General features: G+C 41.2%; 1 protein-coding gene across 1 annotated transcript in view; it reads right to left on the bottom strand.

Annotated features, from left to right (window-relative positions):
- ANKRD33B (ankyrin repeat domain 33B) overlaps positions 1 to 24,884 on the bottom strand; it is a 147,413-nt gene extending 122,529 nt beyond the window's left edge. Inside the window, exon 1 of the mRNA XM_066584599.1 lies at positions 24,315 to 24,884. Within this exon, the coding sequence (XP_066440696.1) occupies positions 24,315 to 24,884 (570 nt within the window). The remainder of the gene's footprint in view (positions 1 to 24,314) is intronic.
- Between the last annotated feature and the right edge of the window lie 970 nt (positions 24,885 to 25,854).

Here is a 25,854-nt window from a genome sequence, read left to right as displayed (position 1 = left end):
TGTGGGACACATGCATGTAGTAAAGTCGTGTGTGCTGTGTGTCACGCGCATGTATCCGAGCTGTATTTGATGTGTGTCACACACATGTCGCAGAGCCATGTTTACTGTGTGTCACCCGCATGTAGCAGAGCCGTGTGTGCTGTGTGTGATGCGCATGTAGCAGAGCCATGTGTGCTGTGTCACAATGAGTTAATTATTATTGGGGACATTAACTATCCAGATATAAACTGGAAAGTCAAAACCTGCAGATTTCATAAAGGTAACAAGTTTCTGTCAATTACTAAAGATAATTATTACCTTACCCAACTTGTACAGCAACTGACTAGAGGGATAACAATTGCGGATTTAATATTAACCAACAGACCTGACAGAATAACAGGGGTGCAGGTCGGTGGGCACCTGGGAAATAGTGACCGTAATATAATACATTTCAACTTGTCTTTCAAAAGGGAGTTTTATCAGGGAGCTACAAAAATACTAAACTTAGTGATGCCATTAACCTTATTGACTGGGATAATGTCCTCAGAAATAAGAGTCCACACAATAAATGGGAAATGTTTAAAACCATCTCAAATGCTCACTGTGTGTTGTTCATACTTTACAGGAATAAAAGGGTTAGAAACAGGAAAAAAAACTATGTGGCTCAATAAAGATGTAAAGGAGGCAATAAACAGCAAAAAGAAAGTGTTTAACCCCTTAATGAGACGGCCTATTTTGGCGTTGAGGACCAAGCGATTTTTTGGTATTTTTCCATCTCCATTTTTCAAAAGCCATAACTTTTTTATTTTTCTGTGGACGTGGCCATATAAGGGCTTGTTTTTTGCCTGGCGATCTGTAGTTTTTATTGGTGCCACTTTTGGGTACATAGACAATATCGTAAAATTATTATTATTTTTTTTTAATGATAACAGGGAGAGAAAACGCATCAATTCTGCCATAGATTTCTTTTTCTTTTTTTACAGCGTTAATCATGCAGCATAAATGACACACTAAATTTTTTCTGCGGGTCGGTACGGTAACTACGATACCAAAATTGTTATATTTTTTTTAGGTTTTTACACTTTTTTGCAATAAAACCCCCCTTTTTTGGAAATCTTTTTTTTTTCTCTATAGCTGCATTCAAAGTCCTGTAACTTTTTTATTTTTCTATGTACAGAGCTCTATAAGGGCTTATTTTTTGTGAGACGAGCTGTAGTTTTTATTGGTACCATTTTGGGAATGTACGGCTTTTTTGATCACTTTTATTGCATTTTTTGTGAGGCATTAGCATTTTGCCTCTGTTTAGCAATTAGCATTTTGCCTCTGTTTTTTAGCGTTTTTTTTACGCTTTTTGTCGAACAAAATAAAAAGCGTGTTCAACTTTTTGTACACGTCGTTACGGACGCGTCAATACCCAATATGTGGGGTTTTCATTTTTTTCCCTTTTTTTATGCTAATATTAGAAACAGCATAAAAAAAGTTTTTTTTAATAGTTTTTTTTAAATTTTTTATTTTTTACGTTTTTCTTTTCTTTTTTTTACACTATTCGAGTCCCTCTGAGGGACTTGCAGCACTGTGATCGCTGTCATAAGGCATGGCAGAGCTACTGCTCTGCCATGCCTTATCGCTTGTACAGCAATTATAGGCACAGGCAATACAGGACGCCAGTGTCTGGCGTCCTGTTGCCATGGTGGCAGGCCGGGCTCTTGCGATGACATCGCGATAGCCGGCCGGAGACACAGAGGGAGCGCGATCCCTCTGTGAACTCTTTCCCTGCCGCGATCTACTTAGATCGCGGCAGGGAAGGGGTTAACAGTGGGGGGCGCATCTCCGATGCCCCCCCGCTGTTGCAGCGGGACGCTGGCTGTGACTGACAGCCGGCTCCCGCTGCGGGATAGCGCGGGATCTTATGTGATCCCGCGCTATCCCCAGGACGTACCGGTACGTCCTGTTGCGGGAAGTACCAGGCTCACAGGACGTACTGGTATGTCCTGGAGCGGGAAGGGGTTAAACTACTAAAATAGGAAGGTAGTGAAGAAGCACTAAAAACATATAAGGAAAAAAAGAATTATGTAAAAAGCAGATAAAAGCAGCAAAAGTGGAGACAGAGAGACTTATTGCCAAAGAGAATAAATGAAACCCTTAATTGTTCTTCAACTATATTAACCCCTTAGTGACAGCCCTATCGTAACACTACGTCCTGCTGTTGCAGGACGTGTATGGAGGGAGGTAGCGGCGCTATCTCCCTCCATGCAGCGCGGGCATCAGCTGTTTATTACAGCTGACACCCACGGGCAACAGCTGCGCTCGGCCGTTCGGCAGACCGCGGCTATTAACCCTTTAAATGCCGCTGTCAATTCTGACAGCGGCATTTAAATCCCCTGACACTGTTTGGGGGTCCCGCAAGGACCCCCCCCCCCGCGGTGAGATCGTGGGATCCGTTCAGGTGTCATGGCAGCCGGGGGCCTAATGAATGGCCCCAGGGCTGCCTTAGCAGACTGCCTATCAAGCCATCCACACAGGGTGGCTTGAAAGACTGCCTGTAAAAAAGCAGTATGACGTAATGCTATAGCATTACGTCATACTGCAGGAGCGATCAAAGCATCGCATGTTAAAGTCCCCCAGGGGGACTTCAAAGTAATGTAAAAAAAATAATCAATAAAGTTTTTTTAATTGTTAAAAAAAAAAGTTATAAAAGTTTAAATCACCCCCCTTTTGCCATATCCATTATTAAAAAATCTAAATCATAAAATAAAAATATGTATTTGATATCGCCGCGTCCATAAAAGTCAGATCTATCAAAGTAGTGCATTATTTTTCCCACACGGTGAACGTCGTCTGAAAAAAAAAATAAAGAATGACAGAAATACACTTTTTTAGTTACCCTGTCTCCCAGAAAAAACGCAATAAAAAGCGATCAAAAAGTCGTATGTATTCCAAATTGATACTATCGGAAACTACAGGACATCCCACAAAAAATGAGCCCTTGCTCTACTACGTCGACGGAAAAGTAAAAAGTTATTGGGCGCACAAAATGACGGCAGAAAATAATTGAAAAAAATTAAATATCTTAAAAAAAAAAATTTAAGTACTACAGCAAAAAAATACTATGCAAGTTTGGTATCGTAGCAATCGTACTGACCCATAGAATAAAAATATCAGGTCGTTTTTGTTGCAATTTGTGTGCTGTAGAAACAGGACGCACCGAAAGATGGTGGAATGTCGTTTTTTTTCCATTTCTCTCCGCTAAGAATTTTTAAAAAGTTTTTCAGTAAATTATATGGTACAATAAATAGTGCCATTGAAAAATACAACTCATCCCGCAAAAAACAAGCCCACATACAGCGACGTCAATGGATAAATTAAGGAGCTACGATTTTTTAAAAGGGAGTAGGAAAAAACAAAAATGGAAAAAAGCAAAAAAGCTCCGTCACTAAGGGGTTAATAGTGAAAAGATCAATAGGAAAATGTGGACCCTTTCAAAAATAATGTAGGAAAAATTGTAGAGGGCGTTGAGAAGAAAGCAAATCTGTAAAGTAATTTTTCTCTTTAGTGTATTCAGAGAGGAAAAGGATATGTTAGATGAGATGCAGAATGATAATGTAAACACTCGACTAAATGTCACCAGTCTAATCCAGGAAGAAGTGCAGACCCAGCTCAAAAAAATTAAAATAGACAAACCACGGGGTCCTGATGGCATATACCCTTGGGTTCTAAGGGAATTAAATAATGTGACAGACAGACAGTTATTTCTTATGTTTAAGACGTAGAGATGAGTGAACGTACTCGGTAAGGGCGATTTCGCAATCGAGCACCGCGATTTTCGAGTACTTCACTACTCGGGTGAAAAGTACTCGGGTGCGCCGGGGGCGAGCGGGGGGTTGCAGAGGGGAGTGGGAGGGAGAGGGAGAGAGAGAGGGCTCCCCCCTGTTCCCCGCTGCTACCCCCCGCTCCGCCGCACCCCCCCTGCCCCCCGGCGCACCTGAGTACTGAAGTACTCGAAAATCGCGGTGCTCGATTGCGAAATCGCCCTTACCGAGTACGTTCGCTCATCTCTATTTAAGAGCTCTAAAGTTACAGGGTCTGTTTCACTGGATTTGCGCGTAGCCAATGTGGTGCCAATATTCAAAAAAGTCAAAAAGTGCACTTGAAAACTACAGGCCGGTAAGTCTTACCTCTATTGTGGGTAAAATGTTTGAAGGGTTTCTAAGAGATGCTATCCTATACAAATTTTTTCCCTCGGTTCCTCTGAAGTAACGACCACTCATAACATTTTCTGTGCGAACAACAGATAAACACCTGTACCAAAATAAGCTCATGCGAAGTTAGGTATATCAGCTAATATACCATATAATGTACTGAAAAACTTTTAAAAAATTTTAAGTGGAGTGAAATGGGAAAAAAATTTAATTCTGCCATCTTTGGGAAACTCTTGTTTTTACAGTGTACACACTGCAGCAAAAGCACCATGATAACTTTATTCTGAGGGTCAGTATGATTACTACGATACCAAATTCATATAGCTTTTTTTTCACTGTACTACCTTTAAAAAATAAAATAATTTTCTTTCGCCATCTTCTACCTTTCTTATTTTTCCATTGATATAGTTGTGTGAGGGCTTGTTTTTTATGGAACATCCTGTAGTTTCTATTAGTACCATTTTGGAATACATATAGTTTTCTAATAGCTTATTTATTAACTTTTTCTTGGAGATTAGAGCGACCAAAATAGCGCAATTCTGACGTGGTGTATTTTTTTTCTGACGAGTTTAACCATGCAGGGTAAATAATGTGTTACTTTAATAGATCAGACTGTTATGGATGCAGCGATATCAAAAGTGTTTTTTTTTTAATTTAGATTTTTTTATTATAAATATGGGAAAAGTGTTTTTTAAAAACTATTATTACCTTTTATTTTGTTAAAAATTAATACAACTTTTTAAAACGGATTTTTACATTTATTTTTCAGAAGGTCCCCGGCTGCCATGGGAACTGAACAGCACCCTGCAATCTCATCGTGAGGGGTCATTGGGACCCCCGAACACCGATCAGGGCATTTAAAAGGTTAACAGCTGCTAATTACAGCTGTTGCTGGCAGGTGTCAGCTGTAAGGCACACTGTATGCAGCAGGATTGACCCCCGATTCCTCTTCATATAAACCCTCTAACCTCCATGATGTAACTGGAGCATTGAGGGGTTAGGAAGCCCTTGGCGCTTTTCTTCTGTAGGAGATGGCGTGTTGTTGAGGAATTGGGTGTCGTCAGTTTTTGGAAATTATATTAGGGCTTGTAGTAATATTGTAATTCTGTTGCAATTGCAGAAGTGTCGGTGACACATCTATCTGAAGAGGTCTTTATCTCTTGAGCCTTCTGTCTATGTTTACGATGAATCTTTGGCCTTAGAGCCTTTGTCGCCATGTGTTTAAGTTTTACATTTAGAGAGAAAAAAGGCCTTTGCAGATCTTTTGCGCAATTATGTAGCCTATTTAGGTCAGCTACCACTGTGTCATTCATCGATGGCAGGTTATGAAGGTTTTCAGGACTGGAGATTTGAGCTAGAAGAGAATTGATTTCAAGTTGTTTTTCCTGAAAAATATGTCAAATCTATTATTGCTTCAGAAATTGGCCCAATCACCATTTCTGACCGTTCCCAGTCACAAGAACTTTCTCCAAAGTCTCCCTGCCAAAAATTCTGTGTGAATCGAATAAAAGCATTTATTAGGGGGAATTGATTACCATAGGTTCCAAAGTGCCCCATTACTTCCAATGGAAATCTGCGCCGTCGTCTACACGGCAACAATTTTTTCTGCACGTGGATTTCAAAAAAAGAAGTAACATGTCTACATGGAATCATCATCAGGAATGCTGCACACAAATTTCCCATTCAAAAGCACTAAATCGACATGCAGATCTGTGGGTATAGCTGTGGCAGAAATCCACAGCATAGTTCAGCCTGAGCCTTAGGGCACATTCCCACAGATGTAATTTCACCACGTAATACGCAGTGAATGGAGTCAATGAAAGTACGTTGATTTTCATTGATCCATCCACACTTACAAAATATTATTTGCGTGTAATAAAGATTAGGGATAAGCGAGTATACTCACTAAGGCACTACTCGCTCGAGTAATGTGCTTTAGACGAGTATCTCCCTGCTCGTCCCTGAAGATTCGGGAGCCGCCGCAGCTGACAGGTGGGTTGCGGCGGGGGAGAGCGGGCGGCAGAGCGGGAGAGAGAGATCTCCCCTCCGTTCCTCCCTGCTCTCCCCCGCCACTCCCCGCTCCGCGGCAGCCCCCGAATCTTTAAGGACGAGCAGGGAGATACTCGTCTAAAGCACATTACTCGAACGAGTAGTGCTTTAGCGAGTATACTCGCTCATCCCTAATAAAGATGCAAAAAAGAACGCAGCATGTTCTACTTTACTGCGTATTACACCCGTACTGCCCTATTGCTCTCTATAAGTTGCATATTAAACACTGTACATACATTGCGTATGGGTGATGTTGAATACGCACCTCCACTATGAGACAGAGTGGGGAATTAAAAAAAAAAAAGAAACAAGTCACCCTGCACATGACAGCGTGCGTGGGATACGAGCGGGAGATACGCCGCTGTGCGCAGTGCACAATCGCTGCCATAGCTGTGACTAAGAGCAATACCAAGCACAACACGATGAGCGTGCTATGAATTTGAAAATTGCCTCCATGCTCTGCTTTTCATAGAGAATTCCTGCAGCACGTGTGGATCCAGTCTGCATGTATTCTACTGTAAATTGCAGAATCTGCGCTGGACGGCCCCAGCAAACTCCCCTTTTACGTCTGATACATGCGGGCTGTGCCTATACTGTCTGCTGCCTGAGGCAAGGAGTGAAATGGTGCCCCCAACAAAAAAACACATTATAGATATATTATTTATGGCACCTAAAGTACTGGTATCTTTATATTATAATTAGGATGTTACAACAACACAAGTGTGTCTACCTGAAACATTTATCAGCTTTTGAATTGATGGCAGTCCAAGGTCTGATATGTCACACTGCTTATGATATATGCTAGTGAATGTGGCAGTGGGCACATCCCTGACAGTCTAGGCCAGTGATGGCGAACCTTTAAGAGACCGAGTGCCCAAACTGCAACCTTAAACCCACTTATTTATTGTAAAGGGCCAACATGTCAGGAGGCGGGGCTTATCATGATGTATGATTTTACTTAAGTCGTTATAAAAAGGACAGGGCTGTTTCAAAATAGACAGGGTGCAGATCTTGACTGCTTTTTGGATGCGGAAATGCTGCAGAGTTTGCCACAGAAATTTCCGCTGGGGACATTTTGCAGCATTTTCTGCCATGTGTAAACATACCCCAGCGGCAACAGTGACCCCCCACAGCAGCCCCAGGAATAATAGTGACCCCCCACAGCGGCCCCAGCGGTAATAGTGACATCCCACAGTGGCCCCAGCAGTAACAGTGACCCCCCCCCCCCACAGCAGTCCCCAATAGTAATAGTGACATCTCACAGTGGCCCCAGCAGTAATAATGACATCTCACAGTGCCCCCCAGTAGTAATAGTGACATCCCACAGTGGCCCCAGTAGTAATAGTGACACCCCACAGTGGCTCCCCAGTGGTAAGAGTGACATCCCACAGAGGCCCTCAGTGGTAATAGTGGCATCCCACAGCAGCCCCAGTAGTAAAAGTGACATCCCACAGCGGCCCCACTAGTAATAGTGACATCCCACAGTGGCCCCAGTAGTAATAGTGACACCCCACAGCGGCCCCCCAGTGGTAATAGTGACATCCCGCAGAGGCCCTCAGTGGTAATAGTGGCATCCCACAGCAGCCCCAGTAGTAAAAGTGACATCCCACAGCGGCCCCACTAGTAATAGTGACATCCCACAGTGGCCCCAGTAGTAATAGTGACATCGCACAGTGGCCCCCAGTAGTAATAGCCCTCCAGAGCCCCATATACTTACCTCCTTCCTCCACGTTGAAGCGCCGCTGCTCCTCTGCTCGGCACTGCTAGCAGCATTGATCCCAGGTACACACTGTGACATTAGTGTGTGCTGCCGGACATCTCCTTCCCTGCTCTCGCGGAACCTAAGAGGAGACATCAGGGGAGGGGTGGGGGAGGATCCCGGCTGCACACTTAAGTCACAGTGTGCGCCAGGATCAGTGCCGCTAGCAGCGTCACTGAGTGAATACTGGCAGGGGAGCTGCGGCCCCTAACGGATTTACTAACGTGGTGAGTGTCCGACGGCGGCGTGTGCCAGCAGGGAAAGCTCTGCGTGCCTCCTCTGGCACACGTGCCATAGGTTCGCCACCACTGGTCTAGGCTAAATCAGCATATCATGAGAGTTCTATGGTAAAATATCTAAATCTGTCTAAGCTGTGTTCTCTCTAGTGAAAGAAATTTGAAACAAGTATCCCCATACATACCGTAGATATTTACAGCAATAACTGGAATACAAAGAGAGGAAAAGGAGGAAGTGAATGTGTAGATGCAACTGTACAAGAATGCTACTAAAGTTTCCCCTCAATATCACCAATAATTCCTAATTAACATCCAATATACAAGCTCAAGGCATTCAGGTAAGAACACCAACAAATTAAGGTCCATTCACATACGCGAGTTCCGGACGAGCTTGTAACTTAGCAAACTCAGACTGAACTTGGGCCCATTAAAATTAACAGGTCTTTTCAGAAAAAACTATTTTTTTCACAAACAGATTGTCAATGTACAAAAAAGAAATGGCAGCTTGTCCTAGTCTTGTCCACTCTCCTGCACATTGGACAGCACGCGGGCGAGGTGCCCTTGTGCAGTCCGATGTGAGTTTCACCCACAGAAACTTGCACTTGGTCATCTGAATCTGGCCGTAGAGGGATTGTCCAAGTTGTAACATCTTGGGACCACCACTTCCCCATGCTCTGACAGCTCTCACTGCTCTCGTTGTGTCCCATGCCGATGCCCAGTCCTCTGCTCTAGTTTGTGTTTACAGCTGCAATCCCATTTGATTGCTGGGCTCTGTTATTGGCTGTAGCCCCTGTGACTTCCTCTAAACTGGGCGGGGCTGCAGCTGTAAAACTGAACACAGCTGAGGACTGAGCACTGACGCGGGACACAGCGGGAAGAAGTGAATACATCACTGCTTGTTATGTTAGTTCTGTAATAACTCAGACAACCACTTAACGTCACCATTCAGGAAGAGAGAAAAATGTTGCAAAGAAGTGCATGCAGGATGTTTGTGAAAGGAAGGTTCATGGACATAGACATGTATGTGTGACCACATAGGTGGGCCTACACTGTCATCATACAGTAAACAGAAATCATCCCACCCAATGATGAACATATAAATAATCTTGCTCTATCCAAACACATAATGTGCCCTCAAAGGTGCCCCTCTTATGAGGCAGGTTGAGTACTTTGCCTCAGGCAGCAGACTTTAGGTCCGGCATGGGGTGGCATTTTGTCACTTTAACTGCACTGCTCATCCCTGAAAAGAATCACTTGGGTACATAAGCGGTGACTCGTTGCTGCTCTGTTCTATGGCTGTTCTTATGTCAGTGTGAAGTATCATTGTCCTGAACTTCCGAGCATATAGAAGCTGCTGGAGGAGCCACAGCACAGAACAACAGTCACTCCATTGCTCCCCTCTATGATCCCTACAACCTGTCGGCTCCTGACAAAGAGCAGGTGTGAGGCTGCAGGAAACAGTGTGCATGGTATATACAGGGGGGAGAAGTGCAGAACACATCTCCAGAGCACTGACCTATTCTGAAGGTATTTATTACACAAGTCCTTGTAAGAGCACACATGTGTGTATGTATGTATGTGACTGCGTGTGTTTGTGTATACACACCTGTTACATCAGTGCGATAGCTTTATATAGATAGTATATATGTGTATAAATGTATGCAGACATGTCTGCATACAGAAACACACACAGTCAGGGCGCACACACACTTGCGTTTTTTTAACGCTGCGATATCGCTGCGTTTTTTTCACACGATTGTCAATGGACTTTCTAATGTTAAAAACGCATCACAGGTTGGTGCTCTGCAATTTTTGTGTGATGCGTTATTAACATTAGAAAGTCCCATTGACAATCGCATGAAAAAACATGCAAGAAAACACAAGTGTGCGGGAGCCCTTAGTCATATATATACCAGGATCAGACAACCCTGTTTGCATGTCAATTTAGGCCATTTTCACACCGCTGAGAAAATTGTACAAGAATTGTGCCTTGCGAGACGCACAAATTTCGCACATATATGAACCCCATTCTATTGAAAGGGATCATACACACGAGCGATTTTTTTTTTTCCCAGATCGCGATGCGTAAAAAAAATCGCAGCATGTTCTATCTTTGTTTTCCCTCGGAACGCCTCGCATCGCCCATTGCTTTTAATGGGGCCGACGTGGCATTGCTCGGCATGCGAAGTGCACGCAAGTGTGATGCAATGCAATGCGAGGTCTACCCATTAAAAACAATGGTAAACACTCCGCGTTCCTCTGAGGATTGTTACTTAGCTAAGGTGCTGCAAGTGATCCAAATTTAGTACATAGTAATTAGATTGCCCCTTGGCTATCTTTTATCAAGCCGAATAACCCCAAGTTTGATAACTGTCTTTGTACTCTAAACCACTCCTTCCCCTAATTACCCTGGAGGACCTCCTGCGCCCCTTCTAGTTGTCCTTCTTGTACACATGTGTCGTCTGACTGCGGTCTGAGTGTGTACTATAGTGAGTGAATTAACATCTCAGTAGGGATCGCATCAACCGAACCTGTAAGGCTCCTTCATATCACCTTTAGGGTTTCCATTTTTCTGTTCTGTGGTGGGAACAAGATGGAAAGCCCTTTCCCATCACAAGAAAGAAATCAATGGCGCCAAATGGACCTAATTTATTGGGGTCTGTCCAGCTGCTAGTATCATCCCATGGCGACAAACTTCGGGGGAATAAGACAGCCCCACTACCCCTGGGGAGGGGGAAGTGGGAAATGCCTGAATTGCACTTGAGCAGATAGTTTTTATTTCACAGTCTTATGTAACACAGATGACCTCCTCCTCATCAAACACTAATCTATATATATAAAGCTGAAAGCCCTCACTGACTCACTGACTGACTGACTGACTGACTGACTGACTGACTGACTCACTGACTGACTGACTCACTGACTCACTGACTCACTGACTCACTGACTCACTGACTCACTGACTCACTGACTGACTCGCCAAAAGTTCTCCAACTTCCCGATGTCGTAGAAACATGAAATTTGGCACATGCATAGATTATCTCCAAAATAGCAAAAGTAATTGGGTCCCAACTCGATTATTCAATTCTAGCGCAAAAGAATTGGCGTCGAAATTTTACGTACATAATCAAACATCTCACTTTCCAATGTCATAGAAACTTGAAATTTGGCACGAGCATTGATTATGTCATAAATAGGAAAAGCTAATGGGTCCCAACTCGATTATTCAATTCTATGCGCAAAAGAATTAGCGTCCAACTTTTACGTACGGAATCTAATTATCTCACTTTCCGGTGTCATAGAAACAGGAAATTTGGCACGAGCATTGATTATGTCATAAATAGGAAAAGCTAATGGGTCCCAACTCGATTATTCAATTCTAAGCGCAAGAGAATTGGCGTCGAAATTTTACTTACGGAATCTAATTTTCTCACTTTCCGGTGTCATAGAAACGTGAAATTTGGCACAAGCATTGATTATGTCATAAAGAGGAAACGCTAATGGGTCCCAACTCGATTATTCAATTCTAGCGCAAAAGAATTGGCGTCGAAATTTTACGTCTGGAATGTAATTTTTTCACTTTCCGGTGTCATAGAAACGGGAAATTTGGCACGAGCATTGATTATGTCATACATAGGAAAAGCTAATGGGTCCCAACTCCATTATTCAATTCTATGCGCAAAAGAATTAGCGTCCAAATTTTACGTACAGAATCTAATTTTCTCACTTCCCGATGTCATAGAAACAGGAAATTTGGCACGAGCATTGATTATGTCATAAATAGGAAAAGCTAACGGGTCCCAACTCGATTATTTAATTCTATGCGCAAAAGAATTAGCGTCCAAATTTTACGTGCGGAATGTAATTTTTTCACTTTCTGGTGTCATAGAAACGGGAGATTTGGCACGAGTATTGATTATGTCATAAATAGGAAAAGCTAATGGGTCCCAACTCCATTATTCAATTCTATGCGCAAAAGAATTAGCGTCCAAATTTTACGTACAGAATGTATTTTTCTCACTTTTCGGTGTCATAGAAACAGGAAATTTGGCACGAGCATTGATTATGTTATAAGTAGGAAAAGCTAATGGGTCCCAACTCCATTATTCAATTCTATGCGCAAAAGAATTAGCGTCCAAATTTTACATACGGAATCTAATTCACTTCCCGGTGTCATAGAAACTCGAAATTTGGCACGGGCATTGATTATGTCATAAATAGGAAAAGCTAATGGGTCCCAACTCGATTATTCAATTCTATGCGCAAAAGAATTAGCGTCCAAATTTTACGTACGGAATCCAATTTTCTAACATAGAAACTTAAAATTTGGCACGGGCATTGATTATGTCATAAATAGGAAAAGCTAATGGGTCCCAACTCGATTATTCAATTCTATGCGCAAAAGAATTAGCATCAAAATTTTACGTACGGAATGTATTTTTCTCACTTTCCAGTGTCATAGAAACGTGAAATTTGGCAGGAGCATTGATTATGTCATAAATAGGAAAAGCTAATGGGTCCCAACTCGATTATTTAATTCTATGCGCAAAAGAATTAGCATCCAAATTTTACATACGGAATCCAATTTTCTCACATAGAAACTTAAAATTTGGCACGGGCATTGAATATGTCCCAAATAGGAAAAACTAATGGGTCCCAACTCGATTATTCAATTCTATGCGCAAAAGAATTAGCGTCAAAATTTTACGTACATAATGTATTTTTCTCACATAGAAACGTGAAATTTGGCACGAGCATTGATTATGTCATAAATAGGAAACGCTAATGGGTCCCAACTCCATTATTCAATTCTATGCGCAAAAGAATTAGCGTCCAAATTTTCTGTACGGAATCCAATTTTCTCACATAGAAACTTAAAATTTGGCACGGGCATTGATTATGTCATAAATGGGAAAAGCTAATGGGTCCTAACTCGATTATTCAATTCTATGCGCAAAAGAATTAGCGTCAAAATTTTACGCACGGAATATATTTTTCTCACTTTCCAGTGTCATAGAAATGTGAACTTTGGCACGAGCATTGATTATGTCATAAATAGGAAAAGCTAATGTGTCCCACCTCGATTGTTCAATTCTAAGCGCAAAAGAATTAGCGTCCACATTTTACGTATGGAATCTAATTCTCTCACTTCCTGATGTCATTTTATATAAAGGAAACGTCGCAAGGTTACCTCCCGTGGTGTTTCCTGGGTAACACAGAGAACTACGCAAAATGGTGAACATATATTTTTCCGGTATCTCTAAAGTAACCACGACCTCAAAAGATTTCCGTGTGAACACCAGATAAACACCAGTAACAAATTAACTAGGGCGAAGCCGGGTATATCAGCTAGTCTATTATACAGACGACCCCCTCCTCCTCAAATACTAATCTATTACACAGACCTCCTGCTTCTCAGATAATAATATCTTACACAGACAACCTCCTCCTCTGCTCCAACTACCACACAGCTTCCCACCAGTACTAAGCCAATATGTACCATACAGAAATGAGCCCAGCACCCACTCTTAAAAAAGTTGTCCGAAAGGAAATCTGTGTTGCCCAAAGCAACCAATCACAGCACAGCTTTCATTTTACTTCAGCAGTATAACAAGTAAAAGCTGAGCTGTGATTGGTTGCTATTGGCAAAACAATTACGCCAGTATTACACAGAACTCCTGCTCCTCAGATAATATCTTACAGAGAAAACTTCCTCCTCCTCAAATTCTAATATTACACAGATGACCTCATCATATAACAATATATTACACAGACGACCTTCTCCTCATATACCAATATATTACACAGATGACCTACTCCTCATATACCAATATATTACACAGAAGACCTTCTCCTCATATACAATATATTACACAGACAACCTCCTCCTGATGCAGTACGATATTACACAGATGACCTCCTCCTCATATACTAATATGTTACACAGATACCAAAATATTATACAGATTACACAGATGACCTTCTCCTCATATACCAATATATTACACAGATGACCTACTCCTCATATACCAATATATTACACAGACGTCCTCCTTATATACTAATATATTACACAGACGACCTCCTCCTCATATACCAATATATTACACAGACGACCACCTCCTCATACAGTAAGACATTATACAGACGACCTCCTCCTCCTATATTAACATATTACGCAGACAACCTCCTCCTGATATATTAACATATTACGCAGACAACCTCCTCCTCATGCAGGAAGATATTAAACAGACAACCTCCTCCTCATATACTAATATATTACACAGACTACCTCCTCCTCATGCAGTAGGATATTGCACAGTAGACCTCCTCCTCATATACTAATTTATTAGACAGATAACCTTCTCCTCATGCAGTAAGATATTACACAGACGACCTCCTCCTAATATACTAATATATTACAAAGATGACCTCCTCCCCATTCAGTAAGATATTATACAGACAACCTCCTCCTCATATATTAACATATTACGCAGACAACCTGCTCCTCATGCAGTAAGATATTTCACAGACGACCTTCTCCTCATATACCAATATATTACACAGACGACCTCCTCCTCATGCAGTAAGATATTACACAGACATCCTCCTCATATACTAATATATTACACAGACGACCTCCTCCTCATATACTAATACTAGCTGATATACCCGGCTTCGCCCGAGTTAATTTGGTACTGGTGTTTATCTGGTGTTCACACGGAAAATCTTATGAAGTCGTGGTTACTTTAGAGATACTGAGGAAAAACATATGTTCACCATTTTGCATAGTTCTCTGCGTTACCCAGGAAACACCACGTGGAGGTAACCATGCGACGTTTCCTTCATATAAAATGACATCAGGAAGTGAATTAGATTACGTACATAAAATTTGGACACTAATTCTTTTGCGCTTAGAATTGAATAATCGAGTTGGGACCTATTAACTTTTCATATTTATGACACAATCAATGCTTGTGCCAAATTTCATGTTTCTATGACATTGGGAAGTGAGAGATTTGGATTATGTACGTAAAATTTGGACGCTAATTCTTTTGCGCATAGAATTGAATAATGGAGTTGGGACCCATTCGCTTTTCCTATTTATGACATAATCAATGCTCATGCCAAATTTCCTGTTTCTATGACACCGTAAAGTGAAAAAAGTACATTCCGCACGTAAAATTTGGACGCTAATTCTTTTGCGCATAGAATTGAATAATCGAGTTGGGACCCATTAGCTTTTCCTTTTTATGACATAATCAATGCTCCTGCCAAATTTCCCGTTTCTATGACACCGGAAAGTGAGAAAATTAGATTCCGTACGTAAAATTTGGACGCTAATTCTTTTGCGCATAGAATTGAATAATGGAGTTGGGACCCATTCGCTTTTCCTATTTATGACATAATCAATGCTCGTGCCAAATTTCACGTTTCTATGACACCGGAAAGTGAGAAAATTACATTCCGCACGTAAAATTTGGATGCTAATTCTTTTGCGCATAGAATTGACTAATCGAGTTGGGACCCATTAGCTTTTCCTTTTTATGACATAATCAATGCTCCTGCCAAATTTCACGTTTCTATGACATTGGGAAGTGAGAGATTTAGATTATGTACGTAAAATTTTGACGCCAATTCTTTTGCGCTAGAATTGAATAATCGAGTTGGGACCCAATTTCTTTTCCTATTTTGGAGATAATCTATGCTTGCGCCAAATTTCATGTTTCTACGACATCGGGAAGTTGGAGAACTTTTGGCAAGTCAGTCAGTCAGTCAGTGAGTCAGTCAGTGAGTCAGTGAGTCAGTGAGGGCTTTCAGCTTTATATATATAGATATATTACACAGACGACCTCCTCCTCATGCAGTAAGATATTACACAGACGACCTCCTCATATACCAATATATTACACAGACGACCTCCTCCTCATATACCAATATATTACACAGACGACCTCCTCCTCATATACCAATATATTACACAGATGACCTCCTTCTCACGCAGTAATATATTACACAGACGACCTCCTCCTCATATACCAATATATTACACAGACGACCTCCTCCTCATATACCAATATGTTACACAGACAACCTCCTCCTCATGCAGTAAGATATTACACAGACGACCTCCTCCTCATATACTAATATATTTCACAGACGACCTTCTCCTCATATACCAATATATTACACAGACGACCTCCTCCTCATGCAGTAAGATATTACACAGACATCCTCCTTATATACTAATATATTACACAGACGACCTCCTCCTCATATACCAATATATTACACAGACAAGCTCCTCCTCATATACCAATATATTACACAGACAACCTCCTACTCATGCAGTAAGATATTATACAGACAACCTCCTCCTCATATATTAACATATTACGCAGACAACCTCCTCCTCATGCAGTAAGATATTACACAGACGACCTCCTCCTCATATACTAATATATTACACAGACGACTTCCTCTTCATGCAGTAAGATATTACACAGACGACCTTCTCCTCATATACCAATATATTACACAGACGACCTCCTCCTCATGTAGTAAGATATTACACAGACATCCTCCTCATATACTAATATATTACACAGACGACCTCCTCCTCATATACTAATATATTACACAGACGACCTCCTCCTCATGCAGTAAGATATTACACAGACGACCTCCTCATATACCAATATATTACACAGACGACCTCCTCCTCCTATACCAATATATTACACAGACGACCTCCTCCTCATGCAGTAAGATATTACACAGATGACCTCCTCATATACCAATATATTACACAGACGACCTCCTCCTCATATACCAATATATTACACAGACGACCTCCTCCTCATATACCAATATATTAGACAGATGACCTTCTCCTCATGCAGTAAGATATTACACAGACAACCTCCTCCTCATATAATAATATATTACACAGACGACCTCCTCCTCATATACTAATATATTACACAGACGACCTCCTCCCCATGCAGTAAGATATTATACAGACAACCTCCTCCTCATATATTAACATATTACGCAGACAACCTCCTCCTCATGCAGTAAGATATTACACAGACGACCTCCTCCTCACATACTAATATATTACACAGACGACCTCCTCCTCATGCAGTAAGATATTACACGGACGACCTCCTCCTCATATACTAATATATTACACAGACGACCTCCTCCTCATGCAGTAAGATATTACACAGACATCCTCCTCATATACTAATATATTACACAGACGACCTCCTCCTCATGCAGTAAGATATTACACAGACGACCTCCTCCTCATATACTAATATATTACACAGACGACCTCCTCCTCATGCAGTAAGATATTACACAGATGACCTCCTCCTCATATACCAATATATTACACAGACGACATCCTCCTCATATACTAATATATTTCACAGACGACCTTTTCCTCATACAGTAAGATATTAGACACACAGCCTCCTCCTCCTATACTAATATATTACACAGACGACCTCCTCCTCATACAGTAAGATATTACACAGATGACCTCCTCCTCATATACTAATAAATTACACAGACGACCTCCTCATCATACAGTAAGATATTACACGGACGACCTCCTCCTCATATACTAATATATTACACAGACGACCTCCTCCTCATATACTAAAATATTTCATAGATGACCTTCTCCTCATGCAGTAAGATATTATACAGACGACCTCCTCCTCATATACTAATATATTACACAGACGACCTCCTCCTCATGCAGTAAGATATTACACAGACAACCTCCTCCTCATATACTAATATATTTCACAGACGACCTCCTCCTCATCCAGTAAGATATTGCACAGATGACCTCTTTCTCATGCAGTAAGATATTACACTGAGGACCTCCTCCTCATGCAGTAAGATATTACACAGACAACCTCTTCCTCATATACAAATATATTACCCAGGCGACCACCTCTTCATGAAGTAAGATATTACACAGACGACCTCCTCCTCATGTACTAATATATTACACAGACGACCTCCTCCTCATACACCAATATATTACACAGATGATGACCTACCCCTTATAAATCGATATATATCACAGACGAACTCCTCCTCATGCAATAAGATATTACACAGACGACAGCCTCCTCATATACAAATATATTACACAGACAACCTCCACCTCATGCAGTAAGATATTACACAGACAACCTCCTCCTCATATAGTAAGATATTACACAGACGACCTCCTCCTCGTGCAGTAAGATATTACACTGACAACCTCCTCCTTATATACTAATATATTACACAGACGACCTCCTCCTCATATACTAAATTACACAGGTGACCTCCTCCTCATATACTAATATATTACACAGACGACCTCCTCCTCATATACCAATATATTACACAAATGATGACCTCCTCCTTGTATACTAATATATTACCCAGATGACCTCCTCATCATATACCAATATATTACACAGACGACCTGTAGTAATATATTACACAGATGACCTCCTCCTCATGTACCAATATATTACACAGACGACCTCCTCCTCATGTACCAATATATTACACAGACGACCTCCTCCTCATATACCAATATATTACCCAGATGACCTCCTCCTGATGCAGTAAGATATTACACAGACGACCTCCTCCTCATATACTAATATATTACACAGATACCAATATATTACACAGATTACACAGACGACATCCTCCTCATATACCAATATATTACACAGATGCCTCCTCTTCATATACCAATATATTACACAGACAACCTCCTCCTCATATACTAATATATTACACAGATACCTCCTCTTCATATACCAATATATTAAACAGATGACCTACTCCTCATATACCAATATATTACACACGACCTCCTCCTGATATACTAATATATTACACAGACGACCTCCTCCTCATATACTAAATTACACAGATGACCTCCTCCTCATATACTAATATATTACACAGACGACCTCCTCCTCATATACTAATATATTACACAGACCACAGACGACCTCCCTCTCATGCAGTAAGATATTACACAGATGACTTCCTCCTTATATACTAATATATTACACAGACGACCTCCTTCTCATGCAGTAAGACATTACACAGACGACCTCCTCCTCATGCAATAAGATATTATACAGACGACTTTCTCCTCATATACTAATATGTTACACAGACAACCTCCTCCTCATGCAGTAAGATATTACACAGACGACCTCCTCCTCTTATAGTAAGATATTACACAGACGACCTTCGCCTTATGCAGTAAGATATTACACAGATGACCTCCTCCTCATACAGTAAGATATTACACGGACGACCTCCTCCTCATATACTAATATATTACACAGACAACCTCCTCCTCATATACCAATATATTACACAGACTTCCTCCTCATGCAGTAATATATTACACAGGAGACCTCCTCCTCATGCAGTAAGATATTACACAGACGACCTCCTCCACATAAACTAATATATTACACGGACAACCTTCTCATACAGTAAGATATTAGACACACGACCTCCTCCTCATATACTAATATATTACTCAGACGACCTCCTTCTCATGCAGTAAGATATTACACGGATGACCTCTTCCTCATATACTAATAAATTACACAGACGACCTCCTCCTCATACAGTAATATATTACACGGACGACCTCCTCCTCATATACTAATATATTACACAGACGACCTCCTCCTCATGCAGTAAGATATTACACAGACGACCACCTCCTCATATACTAATATATTACACAGACGACCTCCTCCTCATATACCAATATATTACACAGGAGACCTCCTCCTCATATACTAATATATTACACAGACGACCACCTCCTCATATACTAATATATTACACAGACGACCTCCTCCTCATATACTAAATTACACAGATGACCTCCTCCTCATATACTAATATATTACACAGACGACCTCCTCCTCATATACTAATATATTACACAGACCACAGACGACCTCCCTCTCATGCAGTAAGATATTACACAGATGACTTCCTCCTTATATACTAATATATTACACAGACGACCTCCTTCTCATGCAGTAAGACATTACACAGACGACCTCCTCCTCATGCAATAAGATATTATACAGACGACTTTCTCCTCATATACTAATATGTTACACAGACAACCTCCTCCTCATGCAGTAAGATATTACACAGACGACCTCCTCCTCTTATAGTAAGATATTACACAGACGACCTTCGCCTCATGCAGTAAGATATTACACAGATGACCTCCTCCTCATACAGTAAGATATTACACGGACGACCTCCTCCTCATATACTAATATATTACACAGACAACCTCCTCCTCATATACCAATATATTACACAGACTTCCTCCTCATGCAGTAATATATTACACAGGAGACCTCCTCCTCATGCAGTAAGATATTACACAGACGACCTCCTCCACATAAACTAATATATTACACGGACGACCTTCTCATACAGTAAGATATTAGACACACGACCTCCTCCTCATATACTAATATATTACTCAGACGACCTCCTTCTCATGCAGTAAGATATTACACGGATGACCTCTTCCTCATATACTAATAAATTACACAGACGACCTCCTCCTCATACAGTAATATATTACACGGACGACCTCCTCCTCATATACTAATATATTACACAGACGACCTCCTCCTCATGCAGTAAGATATTACACAGACGACCACCTCCTCATATACTAATATATTACACAGACGACCTCCTCCTCATATACCAATATATTACACAGGAGACCTCCTCCTCATATACTAATATATTACACAGATGACCTCCTCCTCATATACCAATATATTACACAGACTACCTCCTCCTCATGCAGTAATATATTACACAGACGACCTCCTCCACAGAAACTAATATATTATACAAACGACCTCCTCCTCATATACTAATATATTACACAGCTGACCTCTTCTTGCTCATATACCATTATATTAAATCAGTACACACATATATACACGCACACACACATATTTAAATTCTTTTAGTGTCTAAAAATAAAATAAATGAACAACTCCGGGTAATCAGCTAGTTTATTTATATAAATAATATATCAATAAATAATCTCGCCATTTGCAGTCACCCCAAAAATGTGCCATTTTGCTAATAGGAGCTATCAACGAATATAGCAGACTCCTAGTTATGGGTCCACTGTATTCATGAGGGGAGCGAGCGTTCCTCTCATCTCTCTCATCAGTGACTGGCAGCTGACGTGATCTGCATGTCGATTTAGGGAGAGGTGTTGGGAGTTCTGTGCTCCTATTAGCCAATCGGCACAATAGCTTTTTGCACTGTTTGGACTTATAGAGAAGCAAACCGGTCCTTGTAATCTGTTGCTCTTACATAGGACAGCATACCTAAATGACAAATCCCCTTTGGGCTCAAAATAAGGTATAAGCTGAAACACGTGTCATAGTTGGCCACTATCCTGGCGCTCTTGTGCTCTGGGTATGTACTGTTATATGATTTTATATGGGATCTGTCATCCCAATGGACCATTTTTATCCATTATAGCACTTTATCTACTTGAGCTTGGACACTATTTCCCCATAGTCACTGCTTTGGTTACCCTGTGATGCTAGTACTTTTCTTGTGGAACTCATTACTGTTACCATTTTTAGTATTTTTATATGAGTAAGGTCGCCTGCACACGGGCGGAAATCCCGTGACGGGATTTCCCGCGGGATTTCCGCCACTGAAAGCCTGCATAGGAGTGCATTACAATACGCACTCCTATGCAGATGAAATCTCGCGCGGCAAACAAGCCCCGCACAGAAACGTCACTCACCTGGCCGCCGGCTCCGGTCTGCGCATGCGCTGGCTGCCCGGGGGCCGGCACATAAAAGAGCTGGGGTGAATACGCGCTCGTCCCTGCAGGCGCTCGTGTCGGGTCCCGCGGCGAGAATTCTCGCCGCGGGATCCGACCCGCTCGTCTGCAGGCGACCTAAGTAAAATTAATACTTTTTAGGCCAGCTGCACATGACCAGGTCAAATTCCACATGCATGAGCCTGCAGCAGAATCCGACACTGTGCCCAGCCGGTATCCACGTGTACGTGACATTCTTTTTCTGTACTGTGGATGGTGCGCACGGTGAGCTGCTGGACATGTGCAATACAGTTAGTTTTCTTTTTTTTAAATCCCTGCTTTTCCCGCGTCGACATGAGTACCTGCAACCTTTCTGCAATGTCATTCTGGAAGGGCCACGGGCCGCACTGAAATAGAGCATGCTGCGATTTTTCCTCCGCGAGCTGAAAATCACAATTGATTACCGCTCGTGTACAGAAAAAACGCTTTTCAATAGCATGCTATGAGCGGTATTTGCTGCGGAATCCGGAGGTAAACACCCACTCTGGATTCCGCAATGCAAATCTGGCCGTGTGCAGCCGGCCTTAATAAGAATTCTTGCTCTTAGCATGCTTTGTTGCTTGGTCATTCTGATTACAGCATTATACATATACGAATGTTTTATATATATATATATATATATATATATATACACACACATATATATACACACACATATATATATATATATATATATATATATATATATATAATATGCATGCGCACACATATACTTGATGCAGAGGAGCATATACATTTGCACATCTACACACGTATTTACTCCTTATACTTGATCTCTGACATGCTGAGAGTCTCTGCAGGAAACAGCAGTTCTGAGGACAGTAGGGAGCTTACTTTTCAGCAGGGATATACTGCGGATAGGCATAGGACAAAACTGCTGCCCATTCTGACCTGCACTAGAATGTCTAACTGACAAAAACGGTGCAAACCCTGCAAATGAAAATAAGCCCCCTCCTCCCCGACACAACTGCTGCACAATGGACTTGCTTCAACAGCCGAAGGAGCTGCACACACAAAGGCTTACAGGAGCCGACGAAGGATATTTGCAATGAAAAGTCAGGGAGCAAGAGGGTGGTTTACACCCAGAACACCCCTGTTACAAATGCAGGGCAGCTCTGTTACGAAACCATACAGCTGCCCTGCAGTTCTGCGCTTCCAACCTGGAAAAACGAGCATATCTGCAGCTGATCTGCCAGGCCGGGCTCACATGACCGTATAGGAATTGTGTATTATGTGGGCTCTGTAAACCCGTGTGATATGCTGTAGCTCACAGGCAATCAATTATATTGCCTTACGAAGTTCCGCTCACATTAGATTGTTAGAATTGCATGTTCTATTTTACCGCGTACATACGCAAAATAGAGCCCATTGTTCTGTATTCTCATATATATACATGCAGCCCATATGCAATTAACGACAGCGCAGGGATTATAAACAAACAAAGAAAAACTGTTGTACTGCTCGTGACCGCCTGTGTGAGTACGAGGCCATGGGCAGTACAATCTTGGTGTCGTACATGGCTATACGTAGGATCATGGCAGGGTTCACAGCTGCAAAACACTGTAGGAGCCCCGTGGCCTTTTAGGCTTAGGGCTCAGTGACAGAGAGCAGACAGACCTTGCCCCCTGCATCACATTCTCTCCCACTGCTGACTGTCAGGAGCTCCCAGAGCTTAAAGGGAACCTGTCATCGGCTATGAGCAACATAAACTAAATGATGGTGCTCTTAGTGCAGGTTGCCAGGAGTGCAGGCAGGTATTTTTTATACTTACCTGCCTCCTGATGCCCACGTTGTCAGCCCCACAAGTCTACTGATAATCAAAGCTAATGGTTTTAGAAAAACTATATTAGTACAAGTCAAAACATTGATTGTAAGACACTGTAATTTTTTCTAATCTGAAAAGCAATGAAAAGTCTCTCTATATTCGGCATAGGGAAAGATCTGTCAGTGAAGGTAAGACGGGCAAGGAGAAGCTGGATGGAAGCCACCCAGCAGATACCATGAGCCAAGCACTTCTACTGCTTCAGCATGGCTCAGTCTACACAGGGCACCTGTCACTATATCATGCTCAGCCAGTTAGGATAGTGTGAACCTTCAAACAGATATCCTTTAAAAAAAATTATACATGAAATTGGACTTACTCTGTTGTTTTTGTCTGTCTCCCCAACTTCCTCATTAGTCAAGCCTTGACGCATAAGAGCTTTTAAAATAATCACATTATTGCTGCTGCATGCTTTAAACAGACTCAGCGGTTCAAGACTTGCCAGGCTCTCCAAACTGTTAAAACTAAGACTGTCAAGGTCTCCATTTTCAAACTCCTCTTCTTCTTCATTTTCTTCACTGTTCTGCCAATAACCACCAGTCTCACGATCTGGTGGATAAAAGGAGTCATCTGAAGCAATGCTTCGAACATCAGAAAACTCATCATACTCTTCACATTCTTCACCAGCAATTAATTTGGAATTGCATGTGGTTATACAATTCTCCAAAGTGGGAATAGCTGCAAGAAGCTGTGGTAGAGGGTCCCCCGTACCCCGCCATGCAAGGCTATCTTGTTCTTCATTAATATTGTCATCCTTTTCCTCCAGTTCCTGTTTTTCCTTTGCTAGGTCAGTTGAATTGTTCTCTTCTACAATTGTAGGCACCCCTGACTTTCGCTTTGCAGTCTTTGCTTCTCCCTCTATGTTCTGTGTTCCAGATAAAAGAACCATTTATCTTAATAAGATGAAAGAATCACTAGCGGTTAATTAAAGAACAATTCAAATTTTAAAAACATTAAAGAGATGCTACGTTTTAAGTTTTAACCATCTTCATTGTATGAACTATTTTCTGTTTAAATTGCTTTACTATTACGCATTCTTGATCACTTCAATAAGCTTTCATTTAAAAAAAGAATAGTTTTGCAAACTCCAAGAAACACGAAAGGTCAAAGTACTGTATGTTAAGAAAAAGTAACTGTAAATGTTGTGTACTAAAATGACCTTAAAAATAATGAAAAAAACAAATTAGACATAAAAAATCACTAGTTGTCGTGGATAAAGCTTTGTCTGAATTACAGTAATACGTAACATAATGTATATCCATTGTTTTGTACAGTATAGCTATACTAAACACAAATACAGATAAAAGGCAAAGACAGAAGAATCATTGCCTGGATCTTATACTCACATTTAGGAATGAAAGATGATCCACTTCAGTATAACAACCTCGTATTAAAGCATGCAGAAGCTGCATAAAATAACTCCAACTAGACGTACATTTCTTTCAGGTAAAGATGTGAATACTTTTTATGCAGCAAAGGCATAACATGTAACAGGTCCTTAGCAGCTGCCTTGAATGGGGAAAAAGACATTTGGAGAAGTCCATCTCCTTAATCCGATCATCATTTCTGAGAAGATTGAGAATCCAGCTTAGCATGTTGACATCAGAGCACATTTAAATAGAGATTTAAATTGGAGATGTGCATCTGTTGATGTTAGGTCCTGCAAAACAGAAAGATAGGCATGCAAAACTAACAGGTGAGAATCTTTATTGTTTCAAATTCTGATAACTCTAATTATGCTTCGTTTCACGCATCTCAGCAGCTTTTTGTAGCGATTCATCATGCGTATCTTTAGCCAAAGATAGAAATGGATTCAAAAGATACTGGAAAATATAAAAGAAGGACCTAGTAATATAGCA

This window comes from Eleutherodactylus coqui, chromosome 12 (assembly GCF_035609145.1).
Source record: "Eleutherodactylus coqui strain aEleCoq1 chromosome 12, aEleCoq1.hap1, whole genome shotgun sequence".
NCBI classification, from domain to species: domain Eukaryota; kingdom Metazoa; phylum Chordata; class Amphibia; order Anura; family Eleutherodactylidae; genus Eleutherodactylus; species Eleutherodactylus coqui.
This window is presented reverse-complemented; position numbering and strand designations above follow the sequence as displayed.